Source organism: Lampris incognitus, chromosome 2 (assembly GCF_029633865.1).
Source record: "Lampris incognitus isolate fLamInc1 chromosome 2, fLamInc1.hap2, whole genome shotgun sequence".
NCBI classification, from domain to species: Eukaryota; Metazoa; Chordata; class Actinopteri; order Lampriformes; family Lampridae; genus Lampris; species Lampris incognitus.
Window position 1 is genome coordinate 110677620 of NC_079212.1, and position 13251 is coordinate 110690870.

General features: G+C 42.6%; 1 protein-coding gene across 1 annotated transcript in view; it reads left to right on the forward strand.

Annotated features, from left to right (window-relative positions):
• The window catches only part of lactbl1b (lactamase, beta-like 1b), a 35012-nt gene extending 23764 nt beyond the window's left edge, over positions 1-11248 (forward strand). The window contains exons 5-7 of the mRNA XM_056275279.1: positions 8724-8971; positions 9928-10033; positions 10270-11248. Of these exons, the coding sequence (XP_056131254.1) occupies positions 8724-8971; positions 9928-10033; positions 10270-11248 (1333 nt within the window). The remainder of the gene's footprint in view (positions 1-8723; positions 8972-9927; positions 10034-10269) is intronic.
• The last annotated feature ends 2003 nt before the right edge of the window (positions 11249-13251 follow it).

A 13251-nucleotide genomic window follows, 5' to 3' on the forward strand; every position in this document is an offset into this window, starting at 1 on the left:
GCATGGAAAATGAGGGCATTATTGAAAAAGTGACTCAGCCCACAGAATGGTGCGCCGCTATGGTGCCGGTGCTGAAACCGAACAAGAAAGAGGTTCGCTGCTGCGCTGACCTCAGGAGGCTGAATCGAGCGGTGAAACGTGAGAAATACGTGCTGCCCACTATGGAGGAAATAATGCCAAGGCTCGCAGGGTCAAAGTTCTTCACAACGTTGGATGCAGCAAGTGGGTTTTACCAGATCCCCTTGCATGAAGACAGCAGGGGGCTCACCACTTTCATCACCCCATTTGGGAGGTATGCTTTCTGCCGCCTTCCATTTGGTATAACGAGTGCTCCAGAGATTTTCCAGAGAAAGATGGCGGAAACTCTGACCGGGCTAGAGGGCACAGAGGTGTACATGGATGACATCCTTATACATGGAGAGACTGAGGAAATCCATGACCGGCGCCTAGCAGAGGCGCTGGGGGTCATTGAAACAGCAGGTCTCAAACTGAATCAAGCGAAATGCAAGTTCAAACAGAAACAAGTCCGCTTCCTTGGTCACGTCATCGACGAGACAGGCATCAGACCTGACCCGGACAAAGTGGCCGGAATAGAGAACTTTCCTCAGCCCCAGAACGTGACGGAACTCAAGAGGTTCCTCGGGATGGTGAACTATTTGGCAAAATACGTCCCAGAGCTGTCCACTGTAGGTCAGCCGCTTTATGGACTGCTTAAAGCAACGACAGAGTGGCTGTGGGGACCTGCACAGAACACAGCATTCCAAGACCTTAAAGCAGCACTCGCCACCGCCCCGGTACTCACCTTTTATGACGTCACTAAGGCTACGGTGGTGTCAGCAGATGCCAGCAGCTACGGGCTGGGGGGCGTTCTGCTCCAGCAGCACGGGGAACACTGGAAGCCCGTGGCCTACTGCTCCCGACGGCTGAGTGACGCAGAGACAAGGTACGCACAGATCGAGAAAGAGTGCTTAGCCAGCGTCTGGGCATGTGAAAGGTTCGAGAAGTACTTGTTTGGGCTTGACAATTTCAGACTTGTCACTGATCATAAACCACTAGTGCCTCTCATGAACAGCAAAGACTTGGATAATGTGCCCATTAGGTGCCAGAGACTGTTAATGAGGCTGATGCGTTTCAATGCAGTGGCTGAATACGCACCAGGCAAAACTTTAGCTGTGGCTGATGCACTCTCCAGAGGCCCAGAGCAGCGCTACGGAGATGGTGCTTCTCATGATGATGTTGCAGCGCACATTGATGCCATCGTGTGCCAGGTGCCTGCCACACCTCAAAGGATGCAGGAGATAAAACAGAGCACGGATGGGGATCTGCAGCTCCAGACAGTGTTGGGCTTCATCAGACACGGCTGGCCTGAGTATGTCGATAAAGTGCCGGAGACAGTCAGAGACTTTTATCAGGTGAGAGGGGAGTTATCTGAGGTAGATGGTTTAGTCATCAGAGGCAGTCATATCGTCATTCCCACAGAGATGAGGGAGGTGATCTTAGACAGAATACACGACGGGCACCAGGGGATAGTTAAGTGCAGAGAGAGAGCTAGCCAGTCAGTGTGGTGGCCCAAAATGACAGAGCACATTACAACAAAGATACAGCAATGTCAATTCTGCAGAGAACACAAGAACACACAGAGAAAAGAGCCTTTAATGTCAAGTGAGCTCCCATCCAGACCATGGCAGAAAGTTGGCATAGACCTGTGTGAGTACAAAAAGCAAAACTACTTGATAGTGTCTGACTATTATTCCAGGTTTTTGGAGATTCTAAATCTACCAACAACTACTAGCAGTCAGGTTGTAGCTAGGCTGAAGGCTACATTTGCACGTTTTGGTATCCCTGAAATTGTAGTTAGTGATAATGGGCCACAGCTAGTTTCAGAAGAGATGAGGAGGTTCAGTGAGGATTATGATTTCATCCATGTGACTTCAAGCCCACACTACCCCCAGAGTAATGGACAGGCAGAGAGGGCTGTTCAGATAGCCAAAAGCATATTAAGGCAGGAAGACCCTCTCCTCGCCCTGTTGACATACAGAGCTACACCCTCTTCTTCCACTGGAGCCAGTCCAGCGGAATTGCTCATGGGTAGGAGACTCAGAACCACCTTACCCACATTGCAGCATAACATGAAACCGGCCTGGCCTAAAGAGGAACTGATCAAAACCGCTGACGCCGCAGCCAAATCGAGGCAGGCTTTCTACTACAACCGCAGGAACGGCGTGCGGACACTGCGCCCACTGAACTCGGGTGACGCAGTACTCACCAAATTTGATGGACAGAAAACATGGACAATGCCAGCAGTTGTTCACAGTCAGAGCTCCACTCCCAGATCCTACATAGTGGAGACAGCTCAAGGTGAACATTACAGAAGGAACAGGCGCCACCTGTTTGCCACACCTAAAACACTCACCTTTGTCAGCAGGGATCCTGACCATGTCACTCCAGGGGAGAGTGGAAACACGGATGAGTCCCGAGCAGCAGAAATGCCAACTTCCACACCATATGTTACTCGCTCTGGCAGGGTGAGCAAGCCTGCAATCCGGCTGGATTTGTGAGGCGTATGGACTTGGGTACTGTGGGGGATTTTTTATTTTTTTTGTGAAAAGGGGGGTGATATACAGGTTAAAATTGTTGGCAGTAAATGTTCAGAGAAATGTTTAGAAAATAATCTTAGAGGGGGAGATGTAATGAATGAAAGGTCACGTGTTTAACTTGACCTACTCACGGGTGTACGTGCAGTGCGTGTGACGTATACAGGAAGTGAGAAGCGCATGTTATGAAGGTTGTATGTCGGATGAACGCTAGTAAAAGCTACACAGTTAAGAACCTACGAAGTCGGCTCGTTCTTGAATTATTCTTATGTCAGTAAGACAAGGCGTCTACGGACATTACACTATATACACAGATACAGGAAAAAAAAAGTTTTACTACATTGCATTGACTGCAATGTAGTAAAACTTTTTTTCCTGTATCGGTGTTACTCCGCTCCTCATTAATTGAGCACTTATAACACCATTGACGGTTTCAACAAAACAAAAAACAAAAAAACGGGTTTATATATGTATATATTCATCCATCTATCCATCCATCCATCATCTGAACCACTTATCCTGTTCTCAGGGCTGTGGGGATGCTGGAGCCTATTCCAGCAGTCATTGAAAAATAAAAAGCTATATAAAACCATCAATGGTGTTGATAAAAGTGCTCAACAAATGAGGAGTGGAATATTACGATAGATGTAGGAAAACAACTTTAATACATAGCAGAACAAGCTTGTTCTGTGTATAATGCGTTCATCAGCTGCAAATGTGCCATCAACGTTGAGCTATAGAGGGATGACGGGCTGGCAGTCTGCAACAAACTGGCAAGAGAACTCGAGAGAATAAAAAAGAAAATGTGTACTATATTCGCAAGTAATGGGCTAAAAATTTCAATTGAGGCTAACAAAAACCAAAATTGACTTCCTTGACATCTCATTAGACCTTAGAGATGGTAGGTACAGGCCATACATGAAGCCCAATAATATACTGCAATACATCCACAGATAAACCAATCATCCATCCTCTGTCTTGAAAAATATCCCAGTGAGCACAAATAAGAGACTCTCATGTTTATCATCCAGTAAAGCCATCTTTAATGAAGCAGCCCCCCATACCAATAAGCCTTACAAAAAGTGGATATAATTTCAGGCTTCAGTACAATCCACCATCAATTAGTGACAGCCAGCAAAAAAAAACAACAAAAAAAAACAGCAGAAGGCAGAACATAGTATAATCCTCCCAACAGCGTCACCGTGGCCTCTAATAATGGAAAACTATTTTTCAATTTTTTGGATGAGTGCTTTACCCCAGATCATCAATTAAGAAAATTATTCAACAGGAACACAGTCAAAATGAGCTACAGCTGCATGCCAAATGTTCAGCAGGTTATTTCATCCCACATCACAAGAAACATGACCAAGGCACAGACCCCCTCAATGCAGCCAAACACCAACTGCAACCGCCATGCTAAGGCATCGTGCCCTCTTGAAGGAAAATGCCAGACAGCGGGAGTCATCTACCAGGCATCGGTGACAAGAGAAGACAACTGCAAAGTGGACACTTACATTGGACTAACAGAGAGCCCGTTTAAAATTAGCCTTAATGCCCATATGAGTAACTTCAGGAATGAGCATTCAAGAAATGCAATGGCCTTAAGCTGCCACATTTGGTCATTGGTGGACAAGAATATTAATTACTCTATTTCATGGAAAATCCTAATGAAGAACAATGCATATTCATTTAACAGCAAAAGATGTAACCAATGCTTGGCAGAGAAATATTTTATTATTTGCAAGCCTGATATGTCTCCCTTGAACCATAGAAATGAATTGGCCACAAGCTGTAGACACAGAAAAAAAGTATCTGCTTTGCAATTACAAGTAAACCAGTGTCTTTATTATCCCCCCCCCATTATATATAATTAGATATTATGTTTGTATATTTTAACTGACTGCTCTCCCAACTGTGCTCCAGCACCATATATATATATATATATATATATATATATATATATATATATATATATATATATAATATATATATATATATACACTACCGTTCAAAAGTTTGGGATCACCCAAACAATTTCGTGTTTTCCATGAAAAGTCACACTTAGTCACCACCATATGTTGTGAAATGAATAGAAAATAGAGTCAAGACATTGACAAGGTTAGAAATAATGATTTGTATTTGAAATAAGATTTTTTTTACATCAAACTTTGCTTTCGTCAAAGAATCCTCCATTTGCAGCAATTACAGCATTGCAGACCTTTGGCATTCTAGCTGTTAATTTGTTGAGGTAATCTGGAGAAATTGCACCCCACGCTTCCAGAAGCAGCTCCCACAAGTTGGATTGGTTGGATGGGCACTTCTTTGAGCAGATTGAGTTTCTGGAGCATCACATTTGTGGGGTCAATTAAACGCTCAAAATGGCCAGAAAAAGAGAACTTTCATCTGAAACTCGGCAGTCTATTCTTGTTCTTAGAAATGAAGGCTATTCCATGCGAGAAATTGCTAAGAAATTGAAGATTTCCTACACCGGTGTGTACTACTCCCTTCAGAGGACAGCACAAACAGGCTCTAACCAGAGTAGAAAAAGAAGTGGGAGGCCGCGTTGCACAACTGAGCAAGAAGATAAGTACATTAGAGTCTCTAGTTTGAGAAACAGACGCCTCACAGGTCCCCAACTGGCATCTTCATTAAATAGTACCTGTTAGAGCCTGTTTGTGCTGTCCTCTGAAGGGAGTAGTACACACCGGTGTAGGAAATCTTCAATTTCTTAGCAATTTCTCGTATGGAATAGCCTTCATTTCTAAGAACAAGAATAGACTGTCGAGTTTCAGATGAAAGTTCTCTTTTTCTGGCCATTTTGAGCGTTTAATTGACCCCACAAATGTGATGCTCCAGAAACTCAATCTGCTCAAAGAAGTGCCCATCCAACCAATCCAACTTGTGGGAGCTGCTTCTGGAAGCGTGGGGTGCAATTTCTCCAGATTACCTCAACAAATTAACAGCTAGAATGCCAAAGGTCTGCAATGCTGTAATTGCTGCAAATGGAGGATTCTTTAACGAAAGCAAAGTTTGATGTAAAAAAAATCTTATTTCAAATACAAATCATTATTTCTAACCTTGTCAATGTCTTGACTCTATTTTCTATTCATTTCACAACATATGGTGGTGAATAAGTGTGACTTTTCATGGAAAACACGAAATTGTTTGGGTGATCCCAAACTTTTGAACGGTAGTGTATATATATACACTCACCGGCCACTTTATTAGGCACACCTGTCCAACTGCTCGTTAACGCACATTTCTAATCAGCCCATCACATGGCAGCAACTCAATGCATTTAGGCATGTAGACATGGTCAAGACGATCTGTTGCAGTTCAAACCGAGCATCAGAATGGGGAAGAAAGGTGATTTAAGTGACTTTGAACGTGGCATGGTTGTTGGTGCCAGACGGGCTGGTCTGAGTATTTCAGAAACTGCTGATCTACTGGGATTTTCACGCACAACCATCTCTAGGGTTTACAGAGAATGGTCCGAAAAAGCGAAAATATCCAGTGAGCGGCAGTTCTGTGGGCGAAAATGCCTTGTTGATGCCAGAGGTCAGAGGAGAATGGCCAGACTGGTTCGAGCTGATAGAAAGGCAACAGTAATTCAAATAACCACTCATTAAAACCGAGGTATGCAGAAGAGCATCTCTGAACGCACAACACGTCGAACCTTGAGGCAGATGGGCTACATCACCTGGTGTGGAAGACCACACCGGGTGCCACCCCTGTCAGCTAAGAACAGGAAACTGAGGCTACAATTCGCACAGGCTCACCAAAATTGGACAATAGAAGACTGGAAAAACGTTGCCTGGTCTGATGAGTCTCGATTTCTGCTGCGACATTCGGATGGTAGGGTCAGAATTTGGCGTCAACAACATGAAAGCATGGATCCATCCTGCCTTGTATCAACGGTTCAGGCTGGTGGTGGTGGTGTAATGGTGTGGGGGATATTTTCTTGGCACACTTTGGGCCCCTTAGTACCAATTGAGCATCGTGTCAATGCCACAGCCTACCTGAGTATTGTTGCTGACCATGTCCATCCCTTTATGACCACAGTGTTCCCATCTTCTGATGGCTACTTCCAGCAGGATAACGCGCCATGTCATAAAGCTCGAATCATCTCAGACTGGTTTCTTGAACATGACAATGAGTTCACTGTACTCAAATGGCCTCCACAGTCACCAGATCTCAATCCAATAGAGCACCTTTGGGATGTGGTGGACCGGGAGATTCGCATCATGGATGTGCAGCCGACAAATCTGCAGCAACTGCGTGATGCTATCATGTCAGTATGGACCAAACTCTCTGAGGAATGTTTCCAGTACCTTGTTGAATCTATGCCACGAAGGATTAAGGCAGTTCTGAAGGCAAAAGGGGGTCCAACTCGGTACTAGCAAGGTGTACCTAATAAAGTGGCCAGTGAGTGTATATATAAAGTCGTAACTATATAAAGCAAAGGTTCACATACTTTTGCCACTCACAGATATGTAATATCGGATCATTTTCCTCAATAAATAGATAACCAAGTATACATTTTTTTTCTTCTCATTTGTTTAATTGGGTTCTCTTTATCTACTTTTAGGACTTGTGTGAAAATCTGATGATGTTTTAGGTCATATTTATGCAGAAATATAGAAACTTCTAAAGGGTTCACAAACTTTCAAGCACCACTGTGTGTGTGTGTGTGTGTGTGTGTGTGTGTGTGTGTGTGTGTGTGTGTATACAGCCACAGGATGTTGCAATGAAACCTCCAATGTAGAAAAAAGAGCTCAACAATTCAGGAGCAAAGATATATTCTTTATAGCTCAAAGTTAAAAAAAAAGAAGAGAGAGTTCTGTCATTTAAAAACTTTGAGCTATAATATAAATATATATAAACATATATATATATATATATATATATATATATATATAAATAAGAGAGAGAGAGCGAGAGTTAAGGACATTCTGCAGGTGGATTGATTGTATATTTGTTAAGAACTTTATTCTTTTCTTATAAAAAATATAAAAAGGTTTTTGTTGAGATATAGATATTCTTTAATGAGAAAGCTGCCTTTAATTTTTACAATTACTTCACACTGAATACTTCATAAGATGTTTTCAAATGGCCTTGATCATCCAGTCTGAACTGAGTGGGAAGACTGTTATGGAAGTGTACCTGCAAACACTTCAGACTCAGAAGTAATCACACGAAACAAAGATGGTTGATAAGACAATTAGTATTGTACAATAAAGAGAGAGACAAGACGAATAGTATTACTATACAGTACGGAGAAACACCTCCCTGCGTTCTCCCTGAACAAAGGAGTCATCTCCCTTACATTCCCTTTGCTTTAGTCAAAGAAACGCTTATTGATTGGTCAAATTCAACCATATATTTCCCCAATGCGTTGTATCATAGGTTGGTTAAACATCTGGTCACCACCAGTTAGATATGATTACAAGACACAGCCAAACACTTCCATACATGGGATGAGATGGAGACTTTCAGAGAGCATCCTATATGATTTACCCCATAACAGAACATGGTTCCATAGTAACAGGACCGTGTAAGAGTTGAACAGAACAGAAAAACAGCTTTTCACCCCCCCCCCCCCATCTCAGACATCCTTTACTCCTCTCTGGAGGATTCAGAGCCCAGCACCAGATAACACAGACCTCCTTTAAAGCAAATTTGACCAACATGGTATAGAGTATCAAATACACAATAATATAAATGATAACTCCTAATGCTTCATGCCAATTTTCTTTCATAAGACTCAATTTAAACTGTTTGAATATTTAGAGTGACAATGTATTTATTTCACTATTATGAGTTTCTTTATAGAAAAAAGTATTTCCTCTGTTAATAGCTATAATAGTTGTTACGTCATTTTGTTTTGTTTTCTTTCAATCTATGTCTATTATTAGTATTTAACATATCATCTAATATCATTTAGAGCTCAGTAAAAATTGCATATCATTTCCCAACTCACAAGCTCTTTGCTTTCTGAAATGACTGACAGAAAAGGAATACAGAGGAAAAACAAAGAGAAAGGTATCAATTTGTGCGTTTGTGCATCGGGAAGAGCTACTGCAGTCTGACTGTTAAAGCAACATGTGTCCATCCACTAATGTATTGCAGAATTGCCAGTTTATCCAAGATCTTCCCAACGTTGATGATGTACAAGCTGTGGGAGGAAGGGAAGATCGGCTCATTGGATGACCCTCTGGAGAAGTATGTGGACAACTTCACCATCAAAAACCCACTGGGTAAGATGCGAGACTCTGAGCTGAAGTATGTCACTGATGGCCTCATATTCCTGGACAGCGGCGAGGTTCAGATCCGTTCCTCCTCAGTCACCCTACGAAGGATGGCCAGCCAGCTCTCAGGTAGCATTTCTCAGGGCTATCATGCTGTTTTATAGCAACCTAAATATAGATATTATTCACAAAAAGCACCTTTTTCCATCTTTGCAGGGAGCTGACTAATATGTTAAGCATACAACATTTTGCATCTGAGAAGTTACTTATTTAACCAGGCTGTCAAAAACAGCCTGGTTAAATATTAAGCATGCATAAAGACAGCATGACAGGAGAATCATAATTTTTGTGCAGTTTATCCACCTCAGTTCTTTCAGTATGAGCAGTAAAAAAATTTGCAATTGCAATTGATCAGACTCTGCTTCTTCATATTTAAATCTATCTACCATTTTGAAAATGCTCTGGGAGATTCAGTTCACTTCAATTCAATTCACATCTTACTTTATTCAGACATATAGGTAGGTCCATATAAAAAACAACAACAAAGAAATACAGCACAGGACAACAACAAGATTGTTAATGTATGGTATTAGAATTAGAATTAGAATTAGCTACTTTGACAAGCTACTGCATCACTACCCAATCCATACCAGAAACCTGATTTGTTCTAACCGCAACCTCAACCTAACCCTAACCTTAACCCCACTTACCTTGCACCCGCATAAACCAACACTAACAACATGGCACATGCGTAGAACAAATTGGGTTTCAGGTACGAATCGGGCCGTTATATACTAGAAAATTAGAAAAATTTGTCTTAAAAAGTGTCTTTAGTCATTCACAGTGGCCCTGTTAATAGACGTAGCTACTTGGTTTATATGGTTATGTACCATTGAATTAAAATGAGGAAAATACCTGAGGCATTTACGTTTTTATTATTCACAGGATTTAGATATTTTCCTTTCAACGGGAATATTGATGATTTGCTGTTACCAGTTTATCAGATTAAATCATAAGGATTGAAAAGTGCAAAAAAAGTTTTATTTGTATGCATTTAACTTCATAATGTTATGGGCAAATACCAGGTCTCCCAAGAAGACTAAGGGCCACAAATCTCCTATGGAAAGGAAAAACACAGTCTGCAATCAATCTACTACAAGATGATGTTTTAGTTGCAGATCCAGGCACAAAGTAAAATTTTTTTTTAACATTTTATAGATTTAAATATTACAAAATGTATGTTCTATTGTGTGTAAACCATCTGGTTAGCAAAACCACTCCATCAGCACTCAGCCAATATTGTCCATTTATTTGATATAGTTCCTGTTTGTATTACATTGTCTTGGTATAAACAAAGTCCTAAACTGTTTCTGTCCCCTATCTGAAATTGAGATACTTTCTTTTTTTTATCGCTGTCTCTCTTTAAGATGTCACTACAGCAACCTCGCTTTCTCTCTGCTGGCTCATGTCATGGCTGAAAAAGTGGTTGGGACTGACTATCAGCGTTGGGTTACAGACAACATCCTAGACCGGTTGGGAATGGAGGACACTGGGTTTGACCTCACCCCGGGGCTCCAAGGCCAGGTGGCTGTGGGAGTATATTCCAGTGGACAGATTGCCCCTCTCTACGACCTGGGTTGGTACCGTCCCTCAGGCCAGATGTTCTCCACGGCAGCAGACATGGCTAAGCTAGCCATGATGCTGCTGGGTGCTTACCACCGTAAGCTCCTGGAGCTAGACACCCTCAAGATTATGCTGACTCCACTCTTCAGGTGCGACAAGCACTACTTTGCTAATCGCACTGGCACGCCATGGGAGGTGAATGAGCAGCTGGGATACGAGGTGGTGCGAAAGGATGGAGATCTCGACGGCTACTCCGCCACCTTCTCCCTGGTACCTCGGCTGAAGCTAGGTCTGGTGGTGCTCATGGCTGGCAGCAGGTCTCAGAATCAAGACGTGGTAGCCAAGGCCTACAGCCTCATCATCCCAGCCATGGAGAAGGCATTCAGGGAGGCCAAGAAGGTTCTGGTTCCACCCCCTAATCCCGAACCTTATGTAGGGTTTTTCACATATGGCAACATCACCTTCTATGAGATCAAAGCTGGACCGGATGGGGTTTTGATCATGCAGCAATTTGGACCTCAGATCGAGGAGCTCATCCCTGAGAGGTACAGGACAATTAAACTCAACTACCTGGTGGAGCGGGTGTTCAGGGTGGTGTTTGAAAAGGAGTACCCCTGTGTCTTACGGGTCAGCACTGCCTCAGTATCCCTGGAGGCCCAGGACGGTCAACTATTCAACTTTTACCTGTTTGACAAGCGGGGTTTATCTCCTGGTTTTGATGCACCGGGACTGAATACATATAATGTTGTGAGAATAGCCCGCAGACCCTCCTTTTCAAACTGAAATGGCAAAGAGATTCAACATTGTGAGATTTTGTGATTTGCAGGAGACAGTAAACAACCAGAGGAATGTGTCTTTTGAAAAACTAATAAGGAATGATGGAGGACACACGGCAGTCATTATGGCACTGTGGCATTGTGTACTGTCAGTGTATAATGAAGGACCATGAGCAGGAAATGCATTATTTACCATTTGTATGTTGTCCAGCAGAGAATATGGATTTTTTTTTAATGTGGAACTGTATACATCAGCCAAAACATTAAAACCACCAACAGGTAAGTGAAAAACATTGATTATTTCATTACATTGGTTCCTGTCAAGGGGCAGCAAGTGAACAGTCAGTTCATGAAGTTGATGTGTTGGAAGCAGGAAAAATGGGCAAGGGTAAGGATCTGAGCGACTTTGAAAAAGGCCAAATTGTGATGGCTAGGCGACTGGGTCAGAGCATCTCCAAAATGGCATGTCTTGTGGGCTGTTTCTGTTATGCGGTGGTCAGGACCTACCAAAAGTGGTCCAAGGAAGTACAACCAGTGAACCGACGATGGGGTCATGGGTGGCCAAGGCTCACTGATGCAAGTGGGGAGTGAAGACTAGCCTGTCTGGTCTGGTCCCACAGAAGAGCTGCTGTAGCTCAAACTGCTGAAAAAGTTAATGCTGGCTATGATGGAAATGTGTCAGAACATAGTGCTTCACAGCTTGCTGTGTATGGGGCTGCATATTCGCAGACTAGTCGGAGTGCCCATGATGACCCCTGTCCACCACCGAAAGCTCATACAATGGGCATGTGAGCATCAGAACTGGACCTTGGAGCAATGGGGGAAAGTGGCCTTGTCTGATGAATCATGATTTATTTTATATCATGTGGAAAGCCATGTATGTGTGCATTGTTTACCTGGAGAAACAAGACACCAGCATGTACCAGAAGGCAAGTTGGTGGAGGCAGTATGATGCTCTGGGCAATGTTCTGCTAGGAAACCTTGGAACCCGGCATTCATATGGATGTTACTTTGACATGTGCCACCTACCAAACCATTGCTGCATACCAGGTACATCCCTTCATGTCAATGGTATTCCCTGATGGCAGTGGCTTCTTTCAGCAGGATAATGCGCCCTGCCACACTGCAAAAATACTCAGGAATAGTTTGAGGAATGTGACAAAGATTTCAAGGTGTTGCCTTCAATCCGATCAAATATCTATGGGATGTGCTGGAAAAACAAATCCAATCTACGGAGGCCCTGCCTTACAACTTACTTTAGCAGTTGCATTTATCCGAAGCGACACACATCTGATAGGTAGTTGCTTATATAGCATTAGGAGTCTCAGCCACAGACCCTTACTAGAGACTTAACACAACTGGAGTTTGAATCTCTGACCTCCGGCGGGAAAGCCGGCGTTCTTACTTACTGAGCTATCTAGATGCTTACCTGCTGCTAACATTTTGGTTGCACATATCAGAGGACACCTTCAGAGGTCTTGTGGAGTCTATGCCTCATCGGGTCAGAGCTGTTTTGGTGGCACGAGGGGGACCTATACAATATTAAGCAGGTGGTTTAAATGTTTTGGCTGATCGGTGTACAATCTACCTTGAAGCACAGTTCACCCATTATGCCTGTCTTTACTGAATATGCCCATAGTATAGTGATACAGTGTGCTTTTTCCTGCCTTCACATTTACATTTAATTGCTACACTTCACAACACTTTACATTTAAATGAGATTGCATAAAAGAGAGAACAAAAGAATAGTTTTGATCAATCTATCCCTCCACTGCTGTAATTTGCATATATTTTTCAAGTTTTTGTCTATAATTTCAACTCAACTGATTTTTTAGATCACAAATATAGATTATACACCTTTTTATAAAGAAGAACTAATTGTATGCTTGTATTACTAATTATCTTTTCATAGTTCCAGAGAAACCTACAATATGTGCATGCCAAACATGAATAAACCCTGTTTTTTTAAGTAGTGATGGTGCATCCATTTGGTGATTGCTGGCCCACTAT